Below are 25,938 nucleotides of genomic sequence, written 5' to 3'. Positions count from 1 at the left end.
TGTCCCATCATACCATATATGAAGGCTGTAGCACTTGTGGTTACTGAGTTATGGACAAATATGTATATTTGAGATCAAAGGTCATCAAGGTCACATGACACTTTGTCAAAATATCCGAGATATCTGCGTGAACGGATGGACTCACGGATGGACGAACAGACGGACATGACCCAATCTATAAGCTCACTGGACTTCATCCATGGGGACTAAAAATTGTGTCACTGCATCCTTTTTGCAATATGAATACGATGAGAAACTAAATTTTTATTTTTTGTGGCCTTATACATGGGAGTCTATGGAGATCTGCCTTATACATGGGAGTCTATGGACGTGTAAACTAAAAATATGCAAATTTCACCACGATTTGCCCAAATTTGGGAAAGGTCACTCCTATGCACTTCCATACCAAGTTTCAAATCAATCGGACTTGTGGTTTCAGAGCAGGAGATTTTTTGACCAAAAACGGGAGAAAATTACAAAAAATTCATGAAAATAGCAAGTCCAAGGTACTGACCCAGGATGTGCACAATCATTTCATGTCAGCCCAAAGTACTTACATGCTAATTTTTCATGTAATCTGCTCAGTGGTTATTGAGTTTTTTCAATTTTGACTGTTTTTACATTTTTTCACTTAATTTGCATATTTTTGGCAATGACAACTTCATTTGAACAAAATCTCATCTACAGCCCATCATCCATGTACACACCAAATATCAAGATGAAATGTACAGCGGTTTTGGAGTTTTTGATGTTGACGGACAGACATACAGACATACAGACATACAGACATTTCCCTAGCCTATAAGAATAGCTTCCATTGCCATATATACATATGGCTATGGGAGCTAAAAAAATGACTATAAACTTCAAGAAAATGACCTGGCTTGTAATATGCTTTGCATTGGTATTATCATGAATTTCCAAATTTTGACCCGTGATGTATTTGATACCACATACAGAAGTAATACTAAGTCACATGCATGGTTGAATTTAAAGTTTGTAGAGTCGATAGATACATACATACAGATGACAGACACAAACAAATCCCAACAGCTTCCTCTGCAGCCATATCAAGATATACCGGACAAGTACATATTGCCATTTGGAGTTTAAATGCAGCTGAATTGTCATTCAACTTGTTTAATTGTTCCTCACCTTCCTGTTCCGTTTGAGAGAGAATTTTTTCACCGAGTTTAGGACTTTCTGCAGCTTTCTTCTGCAGTTCAATATCTGCTTGTTCATCAGATACTTGTTCTAGTTTTGTCCTCAGTTCATTTATAACTTTCTCTTTTTTTTCCAGCTCAGTTTTCAGTTTCTCTCTCAGATTGAGAATTTCACTGAGCTGTGTAGTGACTTTGTTTTCTGCAATCTGACACTGCTGCTTGTACTCCTGACACTGCTTTTCTAATAGTGACTCTTTTTTCAGTGCTTCAGCCAACTGAGTTTCCAGAATTATCTTTTCTGTTAATGCTGCCTGGGATTTAGACTTTTCTTTCAAAGCAATATCAAGTTGACTTTGTAAAGACTGAACTGTGGACTGTGCTAATGCCAAGTATCTGATGTCAGAATCTGTGAGTTGTTGTTGTTCACTGGTTTGGAGTGGGAGTAAACTTCTGGCTTGTAAACTTAGAGTTTCATTGATCACTGTGATGGGAGGAGTTAGTGTGCCATGCTGGGTGAGCTGTTCATCCAATTCTGTAATCAAAAAACACATTTCTATCAATTGATTTTCACAGTTAAGAATTGCTACATCAGACTTCATTGTAATATTTCTGATAAAACCTTAATTGAGAAATAAATTCTTTAAAATGTTTGCAGAAATATAATGAGAAAAAATAAATTGCTTAAAAACAAAATGGCTTCAAAGCAGGAGATGACAGATGATGTTTGCTACATTTAATCTTAATACTTATGCAATGGATGAATGTTGAGTACATGAAAATTGTACATTTTGTACATGTGTTGTGGTCAAAATTTAAGGTCCATTTTCATCTCCATACAGTATTTTCATGTCAAGTCAGTGTGTAGGTTACTTACCATGGAATGTTAAATCTTCAAAATTGACATCAGTGACCAGATACCTTGTAACACTGAGTAATGACAGGATTTCCTGTCTGGAGGAAAGGATATGTTGAATTCTGTCTGTCATTGTCATCACTACTTGGATTATATCAAACTGACTTCCTTTCTGTCTGATATACTCCCCAGCTTTGAACAATGAACAGACATTAGTCTCAGTGGATTGGTAGATTTCATGAACAGGATCAGTCTTAAGAAGTATTAACTGTAATGGATCTGTGTCTACTGCTGGTACATCATCATAGGTCATCATTGGTTTAATTCCACCTCCATCTCCTGTAGGAAAATGTGTGGCAATATATCAACATTGACTGATTTCACCATAGTGTGGAGCTAAACTGAACGCCTGACAAATTTCTGTGGCGGGTGTGGTAATGCTGATCTGATCATCATTCCTCTTGTATGATAGACTGCAATGGCTGTTGACTTCTCAACAGCCATTGCAGTCTATATTATCATACATTGGCTGTTGACTTCTCAACAGTCATTGCAGTCTGTCATACATTGACTGTTGACTTCTCAACAGTCATTGCAGTCTGTCATACATTGACTGTTGACTTCTCAACAGTCATTGCAGTCTGTCATACATTGGCTGTTGACTTCTCAACAGTCATTGCAGTCTGTCATACATTGGCTGTTGACTTCTCAACAGTCATTGCAGTCTAGCTATCATACCATGGCTATTGACTTCTCAACAGTCATTGCAGTCTGTCATACATTGACTGTTGACTTCTCAACAGTCATTGCAGTCTGTATTACATTGACTGTTGACTTCTCAACAGTCATTGCAGTCTGTCATACATTGGCTGTTGACTTCTCAACAGTCATGCAGTCTGTCATACACTGACTGTTGACTTCTCAAAAGCCATTGCAGTCTGTCATACATTGGCTGTTGACTTCTCAACAGTCATTGCAGTCTGTCATACATTGACTGTTGACTTCTCAACAGCCATTGCAGTCTGTCATACATTGACTGTTGACTTCTCAACAGCCATTGCAGTCTGTCATACATTGACTGTTGACTTCTCAACAGTCATTGCAGTCTGTCATACATTGACTGTTGACTTCTCAACAGTCATTGCAGTCTGTCATACATTGACTGTTGACTTCTCAACAGTCATTGCAGTCTGTCATACATTGGCTGTTGACTTCTCAACAGTCATTGCAGTCTGTCATACATTGGCTGTTGACTTCTCAACAGTCATTGCAGTCTGTCATACATTGGCTGTTGACTTCTAAACAGTCATTGCAGTCTGTCATACATTGGCTGTTGACTTCTCAACAGTCATTGCAGTCTGTCATACATTGGCTGTTGACTTCTCAACAGTCATTGCAGTCTGTCATACATTGGCTGTTGACTTCTCAACAGCCATTGCAGTCTGCCATACATTGGCTGTTGACTTCTCAACAGCCATTGCAGTCTGTCATACATTGGCTGTTGACTTCTCAACAGCCATTGCAGTCTGTCATACATTGACTGTTGACTTCTCAACAGTCATTGCAGTCTGTCATACATTGACTGTTGACTTCTCAACAGTCATTGCAGTCTGTCATACATTGACTGTTGACTTCTCAACAGTCATTGCAGTCTGTCATACATTGACTGTTGACTTCTCAACAGTCATTGCAGTCTGTCATACATTGGCTGTTGACTTCTCATCAGTCATTGCAGTCTGTCATACATTGGCTGTTGACTTCTCAACAGTCATTGCAGTCTGTCATACATTGACTGTTGACTTCTCAACAGTCATTGCAGTCTGTCATACATTGGCTGTTGACTTCTCAACAGTCATTGCAGTCTGTCATACATTGACTGTTGACTTCTCAACAGTCATTGCAGTCTGTCATACATTGACTGTTGACTTCTCAACAGTCATTGCAGTCTGTCATACATTGACTGTTGACTTCTTAGCAGTCATTACAGTCTGTCATACATTGGCTGTTGACTTCTCAACAGTCATTGCAGTCTGTCATACATTGGCTGTTGACTTCTCAACAGTCATTGCAGTCTGTCATACATTGACTGTTGACTTCTCAACAGTCATTGCAGTCTGTCATACATTGACTGTTGACTTCTCAACAGTCATTGCAGTCTGTCATACATTGGCTGTTGACTTCTCAACAGTCATTGCAGTCTGCTATCATACATTGGCTGTTGACTTCTCAACAGTTATTGCAGTTTGTCATACATTGACTGTTGACTTCTCAACAGTCATTGCAGTCTGTTATACATTGACTGTTGACTTCTCAACAGCTAGTCATTGCAGTCTGTCATACATTGAGTGTTGACTTCTCAACAGTCATTGCAGTCTGTCATACATTGACTGTTGACTTCTCAAAAGCCATTGCAGTCTGTCATACATTGGCTGTTGACTTCTCAACAGTCATTGCAGTCTGTCATACATTGACTGTTGACTTCTCAACAGCCATTGCAGTCTGTCATACATGGCTGTTGACTTCTCAACAGCCATTGCAGTCTGTCATACATTGACTGTTGACTTCTCAACAGTCATTGCAGTCTGTCATACATTGACTGTTGACTTCTCAACAGTCATTGCAGTCTGTCATACATTGGCTGTTGACTTCTCAACAGTCATTGCAGTCTGTCATACATTGGCTGTTGACTTCTCAACAGTCATTGCAGTCTGTCATACATTGGCTGTTGACTTCTCAACAGTCATTGCAGTCTAGCTATCATACATTGGCTGTTGACTTCTCAACAGTTATTGCAGTTTGTCATACATTGACTGTTGACTTCTCAACAGTCATTGCAGTCTGTTATACATTGACTGTTGACTTCTCAACAGCTAGTCATTGCAGTCGGTCATACATTGGTGTTGACTTCTCAACAGTCATTGCAGTCTGTCATACATTGGCTGTTGACTTCTCAACAGTCATTGCAGTCTGTCATACATTGGCTGTTGACTTCTCAACAGTCATTGCAGTCTGTCATACATTGACTGTTGACTTCTCAACAGTCATTGCAGTCTGTCATACATTGACTGTTGACTTCTCAACAGTCATTGCAGTCTGTCATACATTGGCTGTTGACTTCTCAACAGTCATTGCAGTCTGTCATACATTGGCTGTTGACTTCTCAACAGTCATTGCAGTCTGTCATACATTGGCTGTTGACTTCTCAACAGTCATTGCAGTCTGTCATACATTGCTGTTGACTTCTCAACAGTCATTGCAGTCTGTCATACATTGGCTGTTGACTTCTCAACAGTCATTGCAGTCTGTCATACATTGACTGTTGACTTCTCAACAGTCATTGCAGTCTGTCATACATTGACTGTTGACTTCTCAACAGTCATTGCAGTCTGTCATACATTGACTGTTGACTTCTAACAGTCATTACAGTCTGTCATACATGGCTGTTGACTTCTCAACAGTCATTGCAGTCTGTCATACATTGGCTGTTGACTTCTCAACAGTCATTGCAGTCTGTCATACATTGACTGTTGACTTCTCAACAGTCATTGCAGTCTGTCATACATTGACTGTTGACTTCTCAACAGTCATTGCAGTCTGTCATACATTGGCTGTTGACTTCTCAACAGTCATTGCAGTCTAGCTATCATACATTGGCTGTTGACTTCTCAACAGTCATTGCAGTTTGTCATACATTGACTGTTGACTTCTCAACAGTCATTGCAGTCTGTCATACATTGACTGTTGACTTCTCAACAGCTAGTCATTGCAGTCGGTCATACATTGAGTGTTGACTTCTCAACAGTCATTGCAGTCTGTCATACATTGACTGTTGACTTCTCAACAGTCATTGCAGTCTAGCTATCATACATTGGCTGTTGACTTCTCAACAGTCATTGCAGTCTGTCATACATTGACTGTTGACTTCTCAACAGCCATTGCAGTCTGTCATACATTGGCTGTTGACTTCTCAACAGCCATTGCAGTCTGTCATACATTGACTGTTGACTTCTCAACAGTCATTGCAGTCTGTCATACATTGACTGTTGACTTCTCAACAGTCATTGCAGTCTGTCATACATTGGCTGTTGACTTCTCAACAGTCATTGCAGTCTGTCATACATTGACTGTTGACTTCTCAACAGTCATTGCAGTCTGTCATACATTGGCTGTTGACTTCTCAACAGTCATTGCAGTCTGTCATACATTGACTGTTGACTTCTCAACAGTCATTGCAGTCTGTCATACATTGGCTGTTGACTTCTCACACACATTGCAGTCTGTTATACATTGGCTGTTGACTTCTCAACAGTCATTGCAGTCTGTCATACATTGACTGTTGACTTCTCAACAGTCATTGCAGTCTGTCATACATTGGCTGTTGACTTCTCAACAGTCATTGCAGTCTGTCATACATTGACTGTTGACTTCTCAACAGTCATTGCAGTCTGTCATACATTGACTGTTGACTTCTCAACAGCCATTGCAGTCTGTCATACATTGGCTGTTGACTTCTCATCGAGTCATTGCAGTCTGTCATACATTGACTGTTGACTTCTTAACAGTCATTGCAGTCTGTTATACATTGACTGTTGACTTCTCAACAGCTAGTCATTGCAGTCTGTCATACATGAGTGTTGACTTCTCAACAGTCATTGCAGTCTGTCATACATTGACTGTTGACTTCTCAAAGCCATTGCAGTCTGTCATACATTGGCTGTTGACTTCTCAACAGTCATTGCAGTCTGTCATACATTGACTGTTGACTTCTCAACAGCCATTGCAGTCTGTCATACATTGGCTGTTGACTTCTCAACAGCCATTGCAGTCTGTCATACATTGGCTGTTGACTTCTCAACAGTCATTGCAGTCTGTCATACATTGGCTGTTGACTTCTCAACAGTCATTGCAGTCTGTCATACATTGACTGTTGACTTCTCAACAGTCATTGCAGTCTGTCATACATTGGCTGTTGACTTCTCAACAGTCATTGCAGTCTGTCATACATTGACTGTTGACTTCTCAACAGTCATTGCAGTCTGTCATACATGTGCTGTTGACTTCTCAACAGTCATTGCAGTCTGTCATACATTGACTGTTGACTTCTCAACAGTCATTGCAGTCTGTCATACATTGGCTGTTGACTTCTCACCATTGCAGTCTGTCATACATTGGCTGTTGACTTCTCAACAGTCATTGCAGTCTGTCATACATTGACTGTTGACTTCTCAACAGTCATTGCAGTCTGTCATACATTGGCTGTTGACTTCTCAACAGTCATTGCAGTCTGTCATACATTGACTGTTGACTTCTCAACAGTCATTGCAGTCTGTCATACATTGACTGTTGACTTCTGAACAGTCATTGCAGTCTGTCATACATTGGCTGTTGACTTCTCAACAGTCATTGCAGTCTAGCTATCATACATTGACTGTTGACTTCTCAACAGTCATTGCAGTCTGTCATACATTGGCTGTTGACTTCTCAACAGTCATTGCAGTCTGTCATACATTGACTGTTGACTTCTCAACAGTCATTGCAGTCTGTCTTACATTGGCTGTTGACGTCTCAACAGTCATTGCAGTCTGTCATACATTGACTGTTGACTTCTCAGCAGTCATTGCAGTCTGTCATACATTGGCTGTTGACTTCTCAACAGTCATTGCAGTCTGTCATACATTGGCTGTTGACTTCTCAACAGTCATTGCAGTCTGTCATACATTGACTGTTGACTTCTCAACAGTCATTGCAGTCTGTCATACATTGGCTGTTGACTTCTCACCATTGCAGTCTGTCATACATTGGCTGTTGACTTCTCAACAGTCATTGCAGTCTGTCATACATTGACTGTTGACTTCTCAACAGTCATTGCAGTCTGTCATACATTGGCTGTTGACTTCTCAACAGTCATTGCAGTCTGTCATACATTGACTGTTGACTTGTCAACAGTAATTGCAGTCTGTCATACATTGACTGTTGACTTCTCAACAGTCATTGCAGTCTGTCATACATTGGCTGTTGACTTCTCAACAGTCATTGCAGTCTGTCATACATTGACTGTTGACTTCTCAACAGTCATTGCAGTCTGTCATACATTGGCTGTTGACTTCTCAACAGTCATTGCAGTCTGTCATACATTGACTGTTGACTTCTCAACAGTCATTGCAGTCTGTCATACATTGGCTGTTGACTTCTCAACAGTCATTGCAGTCTGTCATACATTGACTGTTGACTTCTCAACAGTCATTGCAGTCTGTCATACATTGGCTGTTGACTTCTCAACAGTCATTGCAGTCTGTCATACATTGACTGTTGACTTCTCAACAGTCATTGCAGTCTGTCATACATTGACTGTTGACTTCTCAACAGTCATTGCAGTCTGTCATACATTGACTGTTGACTTCTCAACAGTCATTGCAGTCTGTCATACATTGGCTGTTGACTTCTCAACAGTCATTGCAGTCTGCTATCATACATTGACTGTTGACTTCTCAACAGTCATTGCAGTGTGTCATACATTGGCTGTTGACTTCTCAACAGTCATTGCAGTCTGCTTCATACATTGGCTGTTGACTTCTCAACAGTCATTGCAGTCTGTCATACATTGACTGTTGACTTCTCAACAGTCATTGCAGTCTGTCATACATTGACTGTTGACTTCTGAACAGTCATTGCAGTCTGTCATACATTGACTGTTGACTCTCAACAGTCATTGCAGTCTGTCATACATTGACTGTTGACTTCTCAACAGTCATTGCAGTCTGTCATACATTGGCTGTTGACTTCTCAAAGTCATTGCAGTCTGTCATACATTGACTGTTGACTTCTCAACAGTCATTGCAGTCTGTCATACATTGGCTGTTGACTTCTCAACAGCATTGCAGTCTGTCATACATTGGCTGTTGACTTCTCAACAGTCATTGCAGTCTGTCATACATTGGCTGTTGACTTCTCAACAGTCATTGCAGTCTGTCATACATTGGCTGTTGACTTCTCAACAGTCATTGCAGTCTAGCTATCATAGCCATGGCGTTGACTTCGCATACTAGTCATTGTTTCTGATCGATAATTTGGAGAAAAATAAATTTAAATTGTTATATCTGGGTATGATTTTTTTTCTATGATTTGTTATGTATGTTTGGTTTTGTATATATCCCCAGAGAAGTGATGATTATTATATAAATGATACCCTGAGAGTACGCCCACTCGAAAAACCGCCCATGGGCGGTTATTTGGGGGTGGGCCGTTATTAAGAATTTTAAATTTCATCTCAACCTTTGTCTACGGCATTTCAACTTGACTCCCCTTGAAAAAATTACCTACGCAAAGGTCAAAAGTTTTATATAGCGTACAAATAAAATAAGTTACACTTCTAAGATAATTACTTCGGCGATATACCGGTATGTCCGTACCCCCCTATTTATGCTACTAAAATGCAGGTGGATGATCCAGACAAACGCAAAGTCAACGTTAGTGTTTGCCACACAATGCCGACAATGATTGACAGATGAAGCAGGAGCCAGGAATTTTCCATTCTGCACGATGGGGATCATGAAATAAATAAAATGACTATCATAAAAATAACTGTTTCATTATTTTTTTATTTAATGTACATCATTACTTTTCAGGTTTTTTTCGCTTTGATACAAAAATCTGATGATTTTCTTCGCGTAAATTTGTTGCATTCACAAACGTAACAGTAGTAGTAATCCTAGTAGAAATGGTATGATCCACAATTGTTTACGATTATTGACCTCTTTTGCGTGCAACGTGTATCTATTTTCACACGTTGACTACTTCGATAACTTGTCACACTTACAAACTAGGTCACCTCAGAACACGTGCACACGTCAAAATCTGATCGATGATTTTCTTCGCTTAAATTTGAATGCGTTCGACAAACCATGGAGGTAGTAGAGAAGGAGTCACAACTGAGATAATTACGTTTATTACTATTGTGCACCATTGGTTTTAATCCCTTTATTCCATTGGTTTTAACACTCCCTTTCCGCCTCTGCGGTGGCCGACTGTACCTTCGCAACCGAACTGAGACAATTAGCCTGGGTTTGCTAATGGACTCTGTAGCGCAAACAAATTCCTTAAACTCAAAATTATTTGTCTGCAACTACTATGCAATAGTCGTCTACAACTGATATTCCGTAATGCGTTCCCTCTTAAATAAGACGAAGCAAATATCCGATCTAAGTTTCACGTGGTTTATTCGAATATAGGCATGTCTTCCAGACTGAGAACAACAATTCTCTGAGTAGAATGTTGTACTACAAACGTTGAGAACGTTTGGGAACGATTAACTGAAAACAAATCAAAACAAAGGATACAGGAAGTGAGAACTAAGCTACGTTCACACTATGACACAGGAAGTAAATACTTTCTTTGACCAGGAAGTAAATACACTCTATGACACAGGAAATTAGAAACAGGAAGTAACTAACAGGAAGTAATACTCCCTCTAAGATGACTCAGGGGTCAAAGGTCATAATAGGTGGGGTGGTCACGTGACCCACCTCAGTAAACGCCCTCTAACGGTGACTGAACGTTTACTTTCGTTGACAAAATCTCATTTGCATAAAAGCAGCCCTGACTTAATGAACAATACGCTGCTTTGAAACAATCACTAACTCAAAGATGCATAAGAATACAATCACTAAAATCTACTTCAACTAAAAGGTCTCAAAAAGGTTGTACTATAAACGTAATCAGAGTCCAACTTGAATGTGTCCATTATAGCATTCATTGTTCGCATACTTCAATAAGGTCCTTGGCCTTTTGTTAGGCACACGTGCTCTTAGAGTCTCACAATGGAATAAGGCTATTCAATGTTCCTTCAAGAATGTCTGCTTTAAAGTCACAAAAGAATCAACTGAATTGCTTACCGATTTTGTGTAGGGTTGTATAAGACTATCGCATCAACAGGTTCAAAGCTGTTTCATCAAAATGGTCTTTACAAGCAATCTTGGCGAGAACTATAGCCGGTCACTTTCAAGGTCTAACTTAAAGTGTCTAAAAGTCAACGCTTGGAATGGCTGCATGTGCGCAGTGCGTAATACAAAAGATAAACATTTAAGGACGGAAGTTGATGGTGACTCATGACTTTGAATTTGAACTATGGCCAAATAAGGGGATGTTGATTTTGACCGTAACATTCCGGTCCCCTAATTGTGTAGATGTGACTCGGAACAATTATAAATCCAATATTCTAAACTGGTCAAAATTCAATCTAACTAAACAAACATGAATAATATACTGTTCATATATCACTATAAAAAAGATTAAAGTTCTTAGCTGTTCTTGTGTCCTTCAGACGAATCTTCAATGGCGTCGGCCTCCAGGAGCACACACAACTTGTCCACTGGACGTCGTGAGTAGTCGCTCTGGTCTTGACTTCTGCAAACCTGACGAGTCCCTTCTTGTCTTTCATCACTTCGGTGATTCTGCCCATGGACCAGGAGTTCCTCGGCGCTGTGTTGTCGACGATCAACACCACGTCTCCAACGTTGAGGTTTCTTCTGATCTCGAGCCACTTCTGTCTCTCTTGTAGCAACGGGAGATATTCTTTCATCCATCTCTTCCAGAATATATCTGCCAGGTACTGCACTTGTCTCCATCGACGGCGTACGTAGTTGTCATTCTTCTGAAACAAGCCGGGTGGCAGGGCCTGTTTTGGTTTCAGCATTAACAGGTGGTTGGGTGTTAATGCCTCTAGATCGTTCGGATCTTCTGACAGCCTGGTGATCGGTCGGCTGTTAATTATGGCTTCCACTTCACAGAACAGCGTTCGGAGTGCTTCATCTGACATGCGAAGTGTGTTGTTCTTTGAGCAAGGAAAAGATGATTTTCCTTATGGTTCTGATGTGACGCTCCCATACTCCTCCAAAGTGGGAACCTGCTGGGGGGTTGAATTCCCATTTGATGTCTTGTTGGTGGAGCATCTCAGCTATCTTCTCTTGGTTCCATCTCCTGATACTTTCCTTCAGCTCTTTGTCGGCTGCGACGAAGTTAGTCCCGTTGTCTGATCTGATGGACCTAACTTGTCCTCTTCGTGCTATAAATCTTCTGATGGCGTTGATGCACGAATCTGTATCTAATGAGCAGGCTACTTCTAAGTGTACCGCACGAGTCGCCATACATGTGAAGATCGCTCCATACCTCTTCTCAGTGACACGGCCACGTTTGACCTCCAGTGGTCCGAAGTAATCTACACCTGTGCGAGTGAATGGTGGCTCTTCGGGGGTGATGCGGTCCTTAGGTAGGTCTGACATCTTCTGCTCACAAACTTTCGCTCTATATTTTCTACAGATGACACATTTGGTTACGAGGTTGCGGATTGCTGTAGGCGCCCGTAGAATCCAATATTTCTCTCTTAGCTTCGCCAGCATCGAGTTCCTTCCAAGATGTCCGACTTCTTTGTGGGTTTCTTGGAGTATGATTGTTGACACTGGTGAGTCTTTAGGCAGCACTATCGGGTGCTTGCTGTCTGGTGACACTGAGGCACGTTCCAGGCGTCCGCCAACTCGTATTATTCCTTTATCCAAAATTGGGTCCAGCTTATATAATGGGCTGTATCTCCTGACTTGCTTCTTTCGTTGTAGGAGTGCCATTTCATCTGGAAAATGCTTTCGCTGCACATACTTCATGATTGCATCTTCTGCCCTTTGCAGATTCTCTAGTGAAACAGGTGGGATTGTTGTTTCACAACTCTTCTGGCTAGTATCTGCGTTGGTGTCTTCATCACCTTCCTTTCTTTTGCGGCATTTATCTTGAAGATTTTTCTTCGCTAACAGGAACCATCCGACTATTTTCTTTAGTTTCATCATGCTGGAGTAGCGTAGTAAGATCTTCTCTACCCCAAACTCTTGCTCTACTAGTACGGTGCTGTACACGGATGCTTCCCGCTTGACTTCTGGGTCTTTATTACCTAGCGCTCTGGAGATGTCCTGTTGTGTAGGCCATTCACTTTCTCGTTTCCACAGGAAATCTGGTCCTCGCAGCCATCTTTTGTTTTGCAGGAACTTGTCTACCGTTAGTCCCCTAGATGCGTCGTCTGCTGGGTTGGATTTTGTGTCGACGTACTTCCACTGTTTACTATCCGAACCTTCACGTATAATGTTGATCCGGTTGGCTACGAAGGTGTGGAATCGGGATGTTTCATTGGCGCAGTACTAATCACTGATGTGCTGTCTGTCCAGAAGTATACCTTGTCGTTCTTAATGTCGAGTTCTTCCTCCAACATTCTGTTCATTCTCACGGCCACTGTAGCTGCTGTCAGCTCCAGGCGTGGGATGGTAATTTTCTTCAGTGGTGCAACCCTTGCTTTTCCCATAAGGAAGGCGCAGTGAATTCTTCCGTTTTCATTTATGAGTCTGATATACGATGCGACACCGTATCCATATTCACTGGCATCAGAAAAGTGATGTATTTCACGTACCTTGACTTCGCCAAAGTCTGCTGGTTTGTAGCACCTCTGAGTTGATACGTTTTCTAGTTTTGGAAGATCTGATAGCCATCTTAGCCATTTCTTCCGATCGTCTTCTTTGATCTTTGCATCCCAGCCAATACCTCTACGACACAAGTCTTGAAGTAATATTCTTGCAGGTAGGATGAACGGAGCTGCGAGTCCAATGGGATCGTATACTGAGCTGATAATTGATAGTATGCCTCTTCTCGTTGGAGGCCGGCTTTCAATGTTGATCTGGAATCCTATGGTGTCTGACTCGACCGACCATGAAGTACCTAGGGCACGCTCTACTGGTAGGCAGTCGTATTCCAGCTTCAGGTCTTTGATTTCCTTAGCTCTTTCTTCTTTTGGTATAGTCTCCAATACTTCACGGCTGTTGCTCACCCACTTTGTTAGACGGAAACCGCCCTTCTTGCAAGCTGCAGTCAGATCTTGTGTCAACTCGATTGCCTTCTTCGCATTTTCTACCGACTTGAGGCAATCATCTACGTAGAAGTCTCTCTTTATTGTTTTGACAACTTCCTTGTTGAATAGGTGGCTGTTGTCGTCGGCCATCTTGTGTAGTGCTGTGTTCGCGCAGCTCGGGGATGATACTGCACCGAACAGGTGAACCATCATTTTATAGACTCTTGGAGGGCTTTCTATGTTTCCATCTGGCCACCAATAGAAGCGTAGACAGTCACTGTCCTCTTCTCTAACCTTTACCTGGTGGAACATAGCCTCTATGTCTGCCATTAAAGCGATTGGTTCCTGTCGAAATCGTAATAACACTCCTAGTAGATTATTCGTCAGATCTGGCCCTTGTAGTAATAGGTTGTTCAACGACACCCCTTGGAACTTTGCTGAACAGTCAAAGACAACGCGGATCTTCTCTGGTTTCTTCGGATGATATACTCCATGGTGGGGTATATACCATACCTTTCCGTCGTCTCGATCTAACTCGTCGTTAGGGACTTGTATTGCGTATCCCTTCTCAATTATGTCTGCCATGAACTTCTGGTAGTCGGCATGGAACTTTGGGTTGTTTCTCAACTTTCTTTCCAGGCCTTTAAATCGTTGTAAGGCATAGTGCTGATTGTCCGTAGTCGAACTCTTTCATTTTTGAATGGAAGTCCCATTTTGTAGTGTCCGTCTACTAGCTCAATGGTTTCCTTTACTTTCTGCATGAACTTCTTGTCTTCTTGGGAGTGCTCCCTTTTGTCATCTATCATGCGCTCAGGAAAATCAAGGTCAATGGAATGTCGCACTAACCTGTCTAGTTTATCCAATTCTTCCATATCCTCTACGGCCACAACTTCTGTTCTGTAGCTGGGAGGATGTTGCCCTTGTTCGTTCAATCTGACTACGTGCCAGGGGATCCATCCTACGCGTGTTCTGCATGCGTGAGGGGTTGAGTCCGGACCACGTATTGTTTCCAGAGGGGTAAATACTGCTGTTTCTCCGGTACCTATCATCAGTCCTATTTCGGCATCTATTCTTGGAAGCCTTATATTCTTCAAATGCGGCCATCTCATGAGATCCTCTTGGCGGGGAATGTAGTCTTCAGAGACGCCTATCTCTGGTTTAGTGTATACTGTTTTCAGCTCTACCTGTGGCTCTGAACAGTCTAGGTTGTAAACTTCTATGCCCGTGACTTTGTCGCAGGTGTGGCTGCCTAAGCCGTTCACTGTATTTACCGTCAGCTTTGTCTTTCTGCCTGTGGCTCCAAGTTTTCTCTGTAACGCTTCTGTGCAGAATGATATGACACTACCTGTGTCCAGAAAGGCATAAGTCTGTACCATTCTATTTGAGCCTTTCAACTTCACCTTGACAGGGATAATAGTCAGCAGGACCTTGCAGTTATCATCATCACCACCGGTGTCATCGTCTTGACCACCGGTCCCCATAAAGGACTGTACTTGGTCCACCTCTGCCGTGGTGCAGTGTACTGCGACACTCTCCGTCTGTACTGGTCTCTTTGAATCCTCATCTTTATCAGTTGTCGGTCGACGATCCTGATGTAGTACTGTTGGGTGTTTTCCTTGGCATTTGGAGCATTTAGCTTTCTGCTTGCATTGCCTACTCCGGTGACCAGGTTTCAGACAGCCAAAACATACACCTTGGTTTCTCAGAAAGTTAACAGTATCTTCTTGACTGGCTGCAATCAATTGTTCGCAACTGTCGAAAGAATGATTGTTATCTTGGCAGTGCAGGCATGGTTTCTGTTGAGCCTTGTTTGGTTTGGAGGTTGAAGTGTTGCTCTTCTTGCTCCCTTGGTTCGTCTTCTTGTCTGCGCTTGTAACGCTAGTGGCGAAAGATTGTTCCACTTTGTCTGTACCTCTCTTCTTTTTCACTGGATTGTCGAGACTAGCCATTGCTTGTCTACTGTAGTCCGGGCATGACAGTCTGCTTGCTTCGGACTTCACCAGATCGACGAGGTCTTCAAATCTTACTCTTTTCTTGGCTTTGCGTATCTTCGCTGTGCGTTTACTCCAAGAATCTTGAATAAAGTAAGGAAGCTTCTTGACGATCCGTTTCATATTTTCTGAATGTTCTAGTATTTCTAGGCCATCAACGCATCGGGTTGCTGTCTTACATCGATTCAAGAAGATGGCGAACTTGTCTAACGAGGCAACGTTGTCTGGCTTGATTGGAGGCCAGTCCAAAACCTTCCTCAGGTAGGCGTTGGCTATCTTGTGTGGATCACCATAGCGCTCTTCCAGCTCCTCCATGGCACCTTGATATGCTTCACTTGCATCTATACCCGCATACCCTTGAACTATTTCATGGGCTGTGCCTTCCGTGAACTGTCTCAGCAGAGTGAGTTTATCTTTATCATCTTCGGCAGTCGGTACTAGTTTGGTCTCAAACTCATCTATGAATGATCTGTACTCCATGATGTTACCGTCAAACTTCTTTATCACTGTGGACATTTTCTTTATTGCTCTGATCATGGCCCACTGTGCAGAGTCACGATCGTCTTACTCATGTTACTGCTACTGCTTCTGATGGAAATTCTGGAAGCTGCTACACTGACTTCTTCTTCTAAATCATCCGCCTCACTGTCATTCTCCCTTTCTATTGTAGGAGTTTCCTTCTTATACACTCGTACTGGTGTTGTGGTCTTTCGTGGTTTTGTTCTGGACACAATGGATTCGTCCTCCAGTGGTTCAGTCTTAATATTGATGGCGATATCGTCCTCGAATTCGTCACCAAAAAACTTATTCAGAGATCTAGCTCTAGCATCGGCTACGGCAATCTTCGTGTCAAGTTCATGTTGCTCCTCCTTGAGTTGAAGCTCATGTCTTGCCATGGCACGCTCCATTTCTTGTCTCTGCCGCTCCATTTCTTGCCTCTCCCGGTGTTCTTGGAGTTGAAGCTTATACTTAGCACGCTCAATTTCTTGCTTCTTCTTGAGCTTGGCTGACCTTGCCAACAGTTCAGCCTTTTCCCTTTCGTCTGCTAGTTTGGTGGCTGAGAGTGCACTGTGGCTCGTATGATGGCTGACCCCACTCTGGCTGCCAACTACAGACGGCTTCGGTGTGCCGACTTGAGAGACACTATCTTCTGGTCCTACATCCTCTTGTGGATGAATTGGTGCTGGCTTCGCTTCCTGTTCGCTCAACCATGCAGTGGTGTCTTTAAAGAAGGTCCCAAAAACGTCTTCGACATCGGCCAGCCAACGAAGGCGTTCGTCTGGCACCTGATCCTTTGGGAGTAAACTTTCGTATTCATAGCCCGCGTCTGCAAAGCCTTGATGCAGCTCCTTCCACACTTCAAACTTCAGTTTGATTGTGAATAGGTCTGCCTTATCAGCAATGAGCTCCCGTATCTTTGTGGACTTTTGGGTTAGTGAACCCGCTCTTTTCTCTAAGAAGCCCCTTTAGTAGCTAACTCATATTTAAGTCCTTTTTCGGACAGTGTTCTGTCACGGCCGCTACGCCTGGGTTCTTGCAATTCCTTTTCCGGTGACGAAGTTCTTGATTTCTTTTCTTCGTCTTCCATGGTTTGACTTAGGTGAATATCACAAGTCCGATGCAAAATCGTTAATGAGAAATGTAGCGCGCAAACAAATTCCTTAAGACTCAAAATTATTTGTCTGCAACTACTATGCAATAGTCGTCTACAACTGATATTCCGTAATGCGTTCCCTCTTAAATAAGACGAAGCAAATATCCGATCTAAGTTTCACGTGGTTTATTCGAATATAGGCATGTCTTCCAGACTGAGAACAACAAATTCTCTGAGTAGAATGTTGTACTACAAACGTTGAGAACGTTTGGGAACGATTAACTGAAAACAAATCAAAACAAAAGGATACAGGAAGTGAGAACTAAGCTACGTTCACACTATGACACAGGAAGTAAATACTTTCTTTGACCAGGAAGTAAATACACTCTATGACACAGGAAATTAGAAACAGGAAGTAACTAACAGGAAGTAATACTCCCTCTAAGATGACTCAGGGGTCAAAGGTCATAATAGGTGGGGTGGTCACATGACCCACCTCAGTAAACGCCCTCTAACGGTGACTGAACGTTTACTTTCGTTGACAAGATCTCATTTGCATAAAAGCAGCCCTGACTTAATGAACAATACGCTGCTTTGAAACAATCACTAACTCAAAGTTGCATAAGAATACAATCACTAAAATCTACTTTAACTAAAAGGTCTCAAAAAGGTTGTATATAACGTAATCAGAGTCCAACTTGAATGTGTCCATTATAACATTCATTGTTTGCATACTTCAATAAGGTCCTTGGCCTTTTGTTAGGCACACGTGCTCTTAGAGTCTCACAATGGAATAAGGCTATTCAATGTTCCTTCAAGAATGTCCGCCTTTTAGTCACAAAAGAATCAACTGAATTGCTTACCGATTTTGTGTAGGGTTGTATAAGACTATCGCATCAACAGGTTCAAAGCTGTTTCATCAAAATGGTCTTTACAAGCAATCTTGGCGAGAACTATAGCCGGTCACTTTCAGAGACATGTCCACTCTCTGAAGGTCTAACTTAAAGTGTCTAAAAGCACGCTTGGAATGGCTGCATGTGCGCAGTGCGTATTACAAAAGATAAACATTAAAGGACGGAAGTTGATGGTGACTCATGACTTTGAATTTGAACTATGGCCAAATAAGGGATGTTGATTTTGACCGTAACAGACTCAGTTTCTCCACAGTGTCATAAAGCATGCGCAAAGACTGTATTTGCGTAGCTTGGTCAAGTGCGTCATGATAGTGTAGAACCGACACGTTCCGTCCACGAAAAGTGAAGTTACAAAGAATTTAAGTTTTTCATTCTCAAAATCTTGGTAATTTTAACGTCGTTTTTTATACTTTACATTCGATCGCAGGAACTTTTCGTTGTTAGAATGAAAGTTCTGATCACGAACTTTTCAATCATGTACTGAGTATGGTGCAGCGGACTGCAGCACTGCCGTGAGTTGTAGCGTTCCCGGGTGTTCAATGACGCCAGCGACGCCATAGGCGACGCTGCGACGCTTTGTTTCAATGCATTGTACGTGTTGTTTTTATATCGCGACCATTCATTAAAGTCATGGACGTAGCAGTTTAAAAGCTATGCTTTCTTATTAATATCATTAATGCCAGTACAACATTATAAACAACGGCAAGAACCAAGAACTGGATTTGGAAAAAGTTGGCGTGTAACAATGCTGCTCTACGATGTATGGCATTTTTTTTTGTAATCACAAGCTATCATCAACTCAGTCTCCGCGCCTTTGCAGATACAAAAGCTCCCTTCCTCAATTATCTGTTCCTCGACCTCTTAACATCGTGTACATCAAAATCAGTGGAACGACTTGAACTTCCCGACGCGACGCTTGGACACGTGACGCCATGTTTGAAGATCTGTCAACTGCCGAGGGACGGCCGAAACACCCGAACAACCCCGAACGAACTTAATCTTGATAACTCCTTTATTTTTTAGTTAATTGGCGGTAAATTTTTACCGAATTACGGCCTTGGGCGTTATTTAGCTACAGGTGTGAACAGACAATGTAGCCATTATTTCTTTTAAAACGGCCCTGGTCGACTCTCAGAAAAATCCGGTATATATAATGACAAATAATCCGTACATTAATACCAGGCAATATTGTATATTATTGCCTGAATACATGGGTTTGTGTCTCTGAGAGCAGGTGATAAATTGCCCGATGCCAGGAGGGCTAATTGTCTCCTGCTGCAGGACACATAAACTCATGTGTTCAGGCAATAATATTTTTATTACTGTCTCTTTATAGTTAACGCTATATGACATTTAGTTTCATGCAGGGCATTCTCAAACAATTTTACCATCATCAACTGCATAAAAATAGATTTTAACGAAAGTCAAAATAGCACTACTTGCATGGATATTTTACATCAAAATTTGAGACCTTGACATCAAAAACGTCCAAGGGCTTCACTGGACTGTGTAACTACGGAAACTGGTTATTACATCGTTCACACAGCCAGCTAACTCCCCGGATGTTCCTATTCAAATCAATGCAATGTGAGATCGCATCACAACAAACCTTTGAAATACCGGTACTACGGTAGTATGAGTCTGTTGAACATTTACATTCTAATCATTCAAATGATCAGAGACAATCCTAAGCAACACTTACGATTAATGAAGAAAAGTTCAACATCTTTGAACCTCTTCTCATCATATGTTGCTCTCAGTCTCAATGTTACACCAACTTTGGCAGCAAGCTCCCTCATTTCATCTGTTATCAGTAGTGGTTCAAATGCTCTGGCCAGACTTCCAGATCTACAAGTCTGCTTTAACCTGTAGAGATTATAAAGAGTAAGAAACCTCAGCAAGATTGCTAAGGACTTTGCTGTCAAACTGGATGGATCTACATCACCAAGCTTCTGCTTGCATGCATTCTTTATTTCCTGACAGCTATCTTCATCACCCAGTACATCTTCTACTCTACGTTTCAGTGCAGCTCTGAGTGTAGTCACCACTTCCTCCATCAGTTCCTCCATCAGTTCCTCCATCAGTTCCTGTCTGACATGTGCTGGAAGGGCGTTAACTTCTTCTAGTTCTCTGAGGTCTTGTTGCTGAACACTTTCATCCAATCCTATTTGTACAGTTAGAGAGTCTGCAGCTGTTGAAATAGAAAAGCAAAAATCAGAAATTTTGCACCCAGTATAGAAGGAGTCAACTTTAAGAACAAGATTTAAAAGTTTGTCAAAAGTGTGAAGTTTCCTGGCATTGTGTAATTTGTCATTGCAATACATTAAATGAGCAACTTAAATGTCACACTTGTGGTGACTGCTATGATAATTGTTTACAATTACAGACTTGCACTTCTGTACATTTACAAGGACATGAGAGAAGGAGTTGATCAAAAGGGCAGTTTTATCATTGTGCTCATCATGCAATAAGCTACTAGTTTGTCATCTGTGCTTAGTTCCCCAGCTAACCTTTCTGTCTCACATACTATATAGTGTCACATCTACTAAAATTAAACAACTGTCATAGCAGCCATACTATACAGTATTTTGTAAGTTCAATTCACAAATAATATATTGCAGCTTTTTTGTATTTCTGCATTATTCAGATGTTTTGTTTGTCTCATTTGATATTTGCTCCATTACCTAAAAATGGTCTCTCAATTTCAGGTGTAAAATGAATACTTTAGTCTCTAAATGCTGCAGCTATCCTAGCAATTGAAAGTATAAACTGTGTACCTGGTAATATTGCTTCAGACTTATCAGTTTCCTTTCCTTTCCCATTCAACACTGCAGTGTTTGTTTCAGATGTCTCATGACCATTTCCTTTGTTTTCAGACACAGTTTGCTGCTGTTTTATTGACATTTCATCAGGCTTCTCTGGTGCATCATCAGTCTTCGCTTCATCTAACACAGAGAAAGAAGATGTCCATTGCAAAGTGAAATAACAAGTAACAGGTAGAAAGTAAACACCCTCTAGAAATCCACAGAAAGTGTTAAATGGAAATTCTTATTTGTTTGTCGTGTTACAAAACTAAAAGTGAATCTAATATACTTAAACCTACTCATACCTATACCCATAGAATGTCTTTTAATAGCATTCATACTTCCAAATGGTACATTTTTGAGGAATTTAATAAGGTTTTATCTATGTAATGCATATATTATACTATCAGTAATTACAACTTAAATGCTTAGAAAACATTAAAATTCTATGCAATACCTTTCTCATCCATCTTGACTCCATGATCCTTTTGATAAGTTCCAGTTTGTTGCTTGACATCTTTTGTTAAAAGTGATGCAAACCTTGCACAGCTTGCTGATATGACTTCACTCTGCAGTAAGTCTGTTTTCAGGGCCTTTGCCTTCTGGAAAGCCAAGGGTATATCTTGAAGGTCTTTTAATATTCTATCTGACAGCTTTGTCCCTGTATCGTCTACAACACAATGGTCTGCATGTTCTTTCAAGTACTTCTTAATGAAGCAAGCCAGATGAGTGTGATTGTAGGTAGCTGTCGGTAAACCAGATACCATTGCTTCTAAGCCATAGAAGCTGTAATCCACATAGCATGGTGCAGGCAGGCAGAGATGTGATTGTTGTAGAGATCTGTGCAGAGACTTTGCTGAATGCCCTGGATGAAGTGTTGGCTTTATTTGACGACACTGCATCTTATCAGAGAGGGACTTCACCACAGTGTGGTCTGCCTGTTGAGATACTCCCTGGATCTTCCATGAGGGAGGATTGATGTTTGATTGACTTTCTGATAGACGATTAGCTGCAGTACCAATTGAAGCTGCCATTGATTCACATCTTTCTATGGCTTTCTGTGTGTCCAACTGACCACATGTCAGAATACATTGTATGGTGGTCTCTCTCAGTACTGGATCTTTCCCTCTGAAACATGCTGGTGGTATTGGAAGGATTTCCTCATGTGGAATTTCTGACAACTCTTTACCATGAAACTCAGCCCTGTAGGCATTCTGGAAATATTCGTAGATGACAGGACCAATGGAGAACAGTAAGTCTGCCAGACTTGCCATTTTCAGCATCTTCTCTTCAAATTCCAACACACCGTACTCTTCAGCTTCCAGACAATGAGATTCCGGACAAGCATGGTTGATAAGAACTAGCTTTGCCTTTGGGAAAAGTTTTGCTCGGATATAAGCTGCTGCATGTCCAGTCTTTGGAGCATAACCAACTACATATTGGACATCTTCTATCTTTCCCAGGTCAGGAAAGTAACTTTCATGGTTCAACAGCCACTCTGTTTTTGGTGGATCAGATTTTGGTTCAATGCCTAGCCTTCTCTGTGCTGGAATCAAGGTAACACCACAACTCTCTGCATCTGTCTTCTGGTCATCACTGCTTTTGACATCAAGTACAGTAGAGTAGGCTTTCAGATCTTCTCCTGCCTGGGCCTTCCTTTCACAGAAATCTTGGATAAGAGTTCTTTGAAATCCTGTCAGACCCAGCTCATCTTTGCTCCAGGAATTTCCAACAAATAATGCTGCAGGTTTCGAAGGCACCAGATGAAGGTTGGCTTGAGGGAAGAGACTTTCATGTATTGCAGATGCAGCATTGTGTGTCTTTGCATACAACCCAACCACATGTGTGATATCTTCTAACTTTGCAAGTCCTGGATAGTAATTGTTGTGATTGAGAAGCCAATTGATTGCAGGTGGATCTTCATCTGGCTTAGACCATTTTGGCCTTGTAGATGGAATCAAAGTAACTCCATGTCTTGCTGCATCTTCCCTCTGTTCTTCACTCAGTTCAACATCAAGGACAGTGCAGTAAATTGCTGACAACTTAGACTTCTTCTCCAGTGTGTTTTCACAGATATCTGTGATCAGTTTCCAATTTGCAGGGCAATATGAATTGTTCTTCCATGATGTTAAAAAGAGTGCTGCAGATTTGCCATTTTAGTCTCTTGGTAAAATTCCAGATTCTATTGTGAGCTTCTTATCCTGAAAATATGTTTAAAATGACAAAGTGCTGTACAATAGAATATCTTCATCGAAGTCACTCTCTGTGAGGGACTGGTCAGTTTCTTTGGCCTAGGGGGGGGGGGGGGGGGGTTGGATTATTTTTTGCCGACATCAAAAAGTGGCTGACCCCCCCATTCCAGCTTCTGAAAACAGGGTGACCCCCTATTCCAACTTTCAAAAACAGGGTGACCCCCCCCTGCACAACAAAGTAAAACAAAGGTGTAATATACATTGAATAATTCAGTGTGTTGTGAGTGTGTATATATATATACTATATAATATATATATATAAATATAATATTATATATATATATATATATATATATATATTATATATATATATATATATATATACCATATATACCATATATACCATATATATATATATATATATATATATATATATATATATATATATATATATATATATATAATTTTTGGGGTAAATTTAAACATTTAGTCATTCTGTGTTTTAATGAAATTGTTATCATGTCAGTTGTAAGATAGGAACTAAAAAGTGTCTAAGTTCTAACAGCTGTGAATGTACTCCACTCTTTTTTGCACAAGCAGATGTCCAGAACTATTTATTGAAAGAAAAATGTGATTGTGAAATATTAGTGCATGTTGCTTTCTAATACTGAATTCTCATAGAGGAAACAGAAAAGTATCAGGAATTGTCAGGCTTGTCATATGAACTGCAGATTTCATAATGATCAGTACACTTTGCAAAACTTTCAAGACTTTCAATTTACAGAGATCAAGATATATCTGACATATCTGGCTTTATCTTCTCATATTTAAGAGAAAACAACTGGCTCTAAACTGTCAACTCTACAAACAATGATGCCAACATATTTTCTAAATCTGACATGATTATAATCGGCCTATACAAACTGCACAGTTGTAGCATTCAAATGTATGGCATGTGAGGTTAATTAAACGGAAAATCAGAAAGATTTCAGTCCAGGGAAGCTGTGCTTTTTGAATGCTCAGATCACATGTTATTAAGAATGTGTAGAGTTGCATTAGAAATAGTAATAAATACAGCTAGCTTGCCACCCTCTCTAGCTTTGCCAAAAAAATCCAAGGAGGAATATTTTGTATCTGGCCTAAGGGTCAACTGGGAATGCTACCTCTGTAGCTTGCCAAAAAATCCAGGGAAGTATATTTTGTCTCTGGCGTAAGGAACAATACTGGAATGCTACCTCTGTAGCTTTGCCAAAAAATCCAGGGAAGTATATTTTGTATCTGGCCTAAGGGTCAATACTGGAATGCTACCCTCTGTAGCTTTGCCAAAAAATCCAGGGAAGTATATTTTGTATCTGGCCTAAGGGTCAATACTGGAATGCATCTCTGTAGCTTTGCCAAAAAATCCAGGGAAGTATATTTTGTATCTGGCCTAAGGGTCAATACTGGAATGCTATCTCTGTAGCTTTGCCAAAAAATCCAGGGAAGTATATTTTGTCTCTGGCGTAAGGAACAATACTGGAATGCTACCTGTGTAGCTTTGCCAAAAAATCCAGGGAAGTATATTTTGTCTCTGGCCTAAGGTACAATACTGGAATGCTATGTTATTGATTTATCCTCATCTGAATTTTCACCAAGATTTATCTTGGTAAGGTGTTTTTATCTGCAGTCAAGTTGGAATTGTTCCTGCATGTGACATACCCGGTATATGAATCACATAATCCTAAATAAATTTGTAAAATAATTTATGGAAAAGATGTTTTCATCACAATCAGTTCAAGAAATTTACACTCGGCACACAACTGTACATTTGTCAGTATAATTCACACACATGCTGTGTTCTGTTCAAATAGAAATGTTATTGACTCTGTTTTTGCAAGGTATGCTCTAGAAAATTAAAGTAGCAAAGTTTGTGACTTAGTACAATTGATTTCTGAATAGATTTCTTTCATTTTACCCCTCCAAGTTTTGCAAATAATGACTAACAGAGTGAAAGAGAAAGATCACATAAAGAATTTAGTTAATGATGAATACATAGGAGGAAAGGGGTTAATACAAATTCAATACAAGGTCCTCACCACCACTTTCATTTTCCACTTTTCTAGTTGTTTCAGAAAGGTCATTTAAGGTCAAAAAATAGGCCAAATAATCAAATGGCCATTGTACTGAAGCTTCACCATTTACTCTGTTAAAGAGAAAATTGCTGAAAATTCAATGCATTATCTCATCTTCATATTTACATTCTGATCATATTCTTTGACAGAATAATCAAAATCATCATAGTGATATGTAAATTTGAAGTTAAACAAGACAGTGTTTTTGCGTCAAAGTTTGAGTGGCAATTTGCCATACATTAATAGTCTGAGCACAAACTCAGAAATGTCAAGTAAAGAGTGTAACATACCCAAGTCTCTGACTGTCACCACACAAGGTCCGTAGATTCACACCGGACGATTGATTTGAAACTAGTAATTCACAAGGAAGTTAAACTGGTCACAGAAGTTTGCTGTACATGTATCAACAACAACCAGCCATTATAGCTCACGTGATTT

At 40.7% G+C, this 25,938-nt stretch overlaps 1 protein-coding gene and 1 long non-coding RNA gene across 3 annotated transcripts in view; both read right to left on the bottom strand.

Moving 5' to 3' along the window:
• Window positions 1-25,938, bottom strand: part of LOC139134045 (golgin subfamily A member 4-like) — a 59,384-nt gene extending 33,446 nt beyond the window's left edge. The window contains exons 1-6 of one of the 2 annotated variants that reach the window (XM_070700908.1): window positions 25,791-25,938; window positions 21,655-23,398; window positions 21,171-21,338; window positions 20,096-20,584; window positions 2,038-2,355; window positions 1,156-1,695 (exon numbers count right to left, since the gene is read on the bottom strand). In XM_070700908.1, the coding sequence (XP_070557009.1) occupies window positions 1,156-1,695; window positions 2,038-2,355; window positions 20,096-20,584; window positions 21,171-21,338; window positions 21,655-22,480 (2,341 nt within the window). In that variant the 5' untranslated portion in view covers window positions 22,481-23,398; window positions 25,791-25,938. Of the gene's footprint in view, window positions 1-1,155; window positions 1,696-2,037; window positions 2,356-20,095; window positions 20,585-21,170; window positions 21,339-21,654; window positions 23,429-25,790 lie in introns of those variants that run through there. The other variant, XM_070700909.1, reaches the window with a different exon arrangement.
• LOC139132631 (uncharacterized) lies at window positions 17,651-18,560 on the bottom strand. Its single transcript, XR_011552383.1, has 2 exons — window positions 18,343-18,560; window positions 17,651-17,761 (listed from the first exon to the last, which is right to left on the bottom strand). It is a non-coding gene; the product is annotated as an uncharacterized lncRNA (long non-coding RNA).

The sequence above is a fragment of the Ptychodera flava genome, chromosome 5, assembly GCF_041260155.1.
Source record: "Ptychodera flava strain L36383 chromosome 5, AS_Pfla_20210202, whole genome shotgun sequence".
Classification (NCBI taxonomy): domain Eukaryota; kingdom Metazoa; phylum Hemichordata; class Enteropneusta; family Ptychoderidae; genus Ptychodera; species Ptychodera flava.
This window is presented reverse-complemented; position numbering and strand designations above follow the sequence as displayed.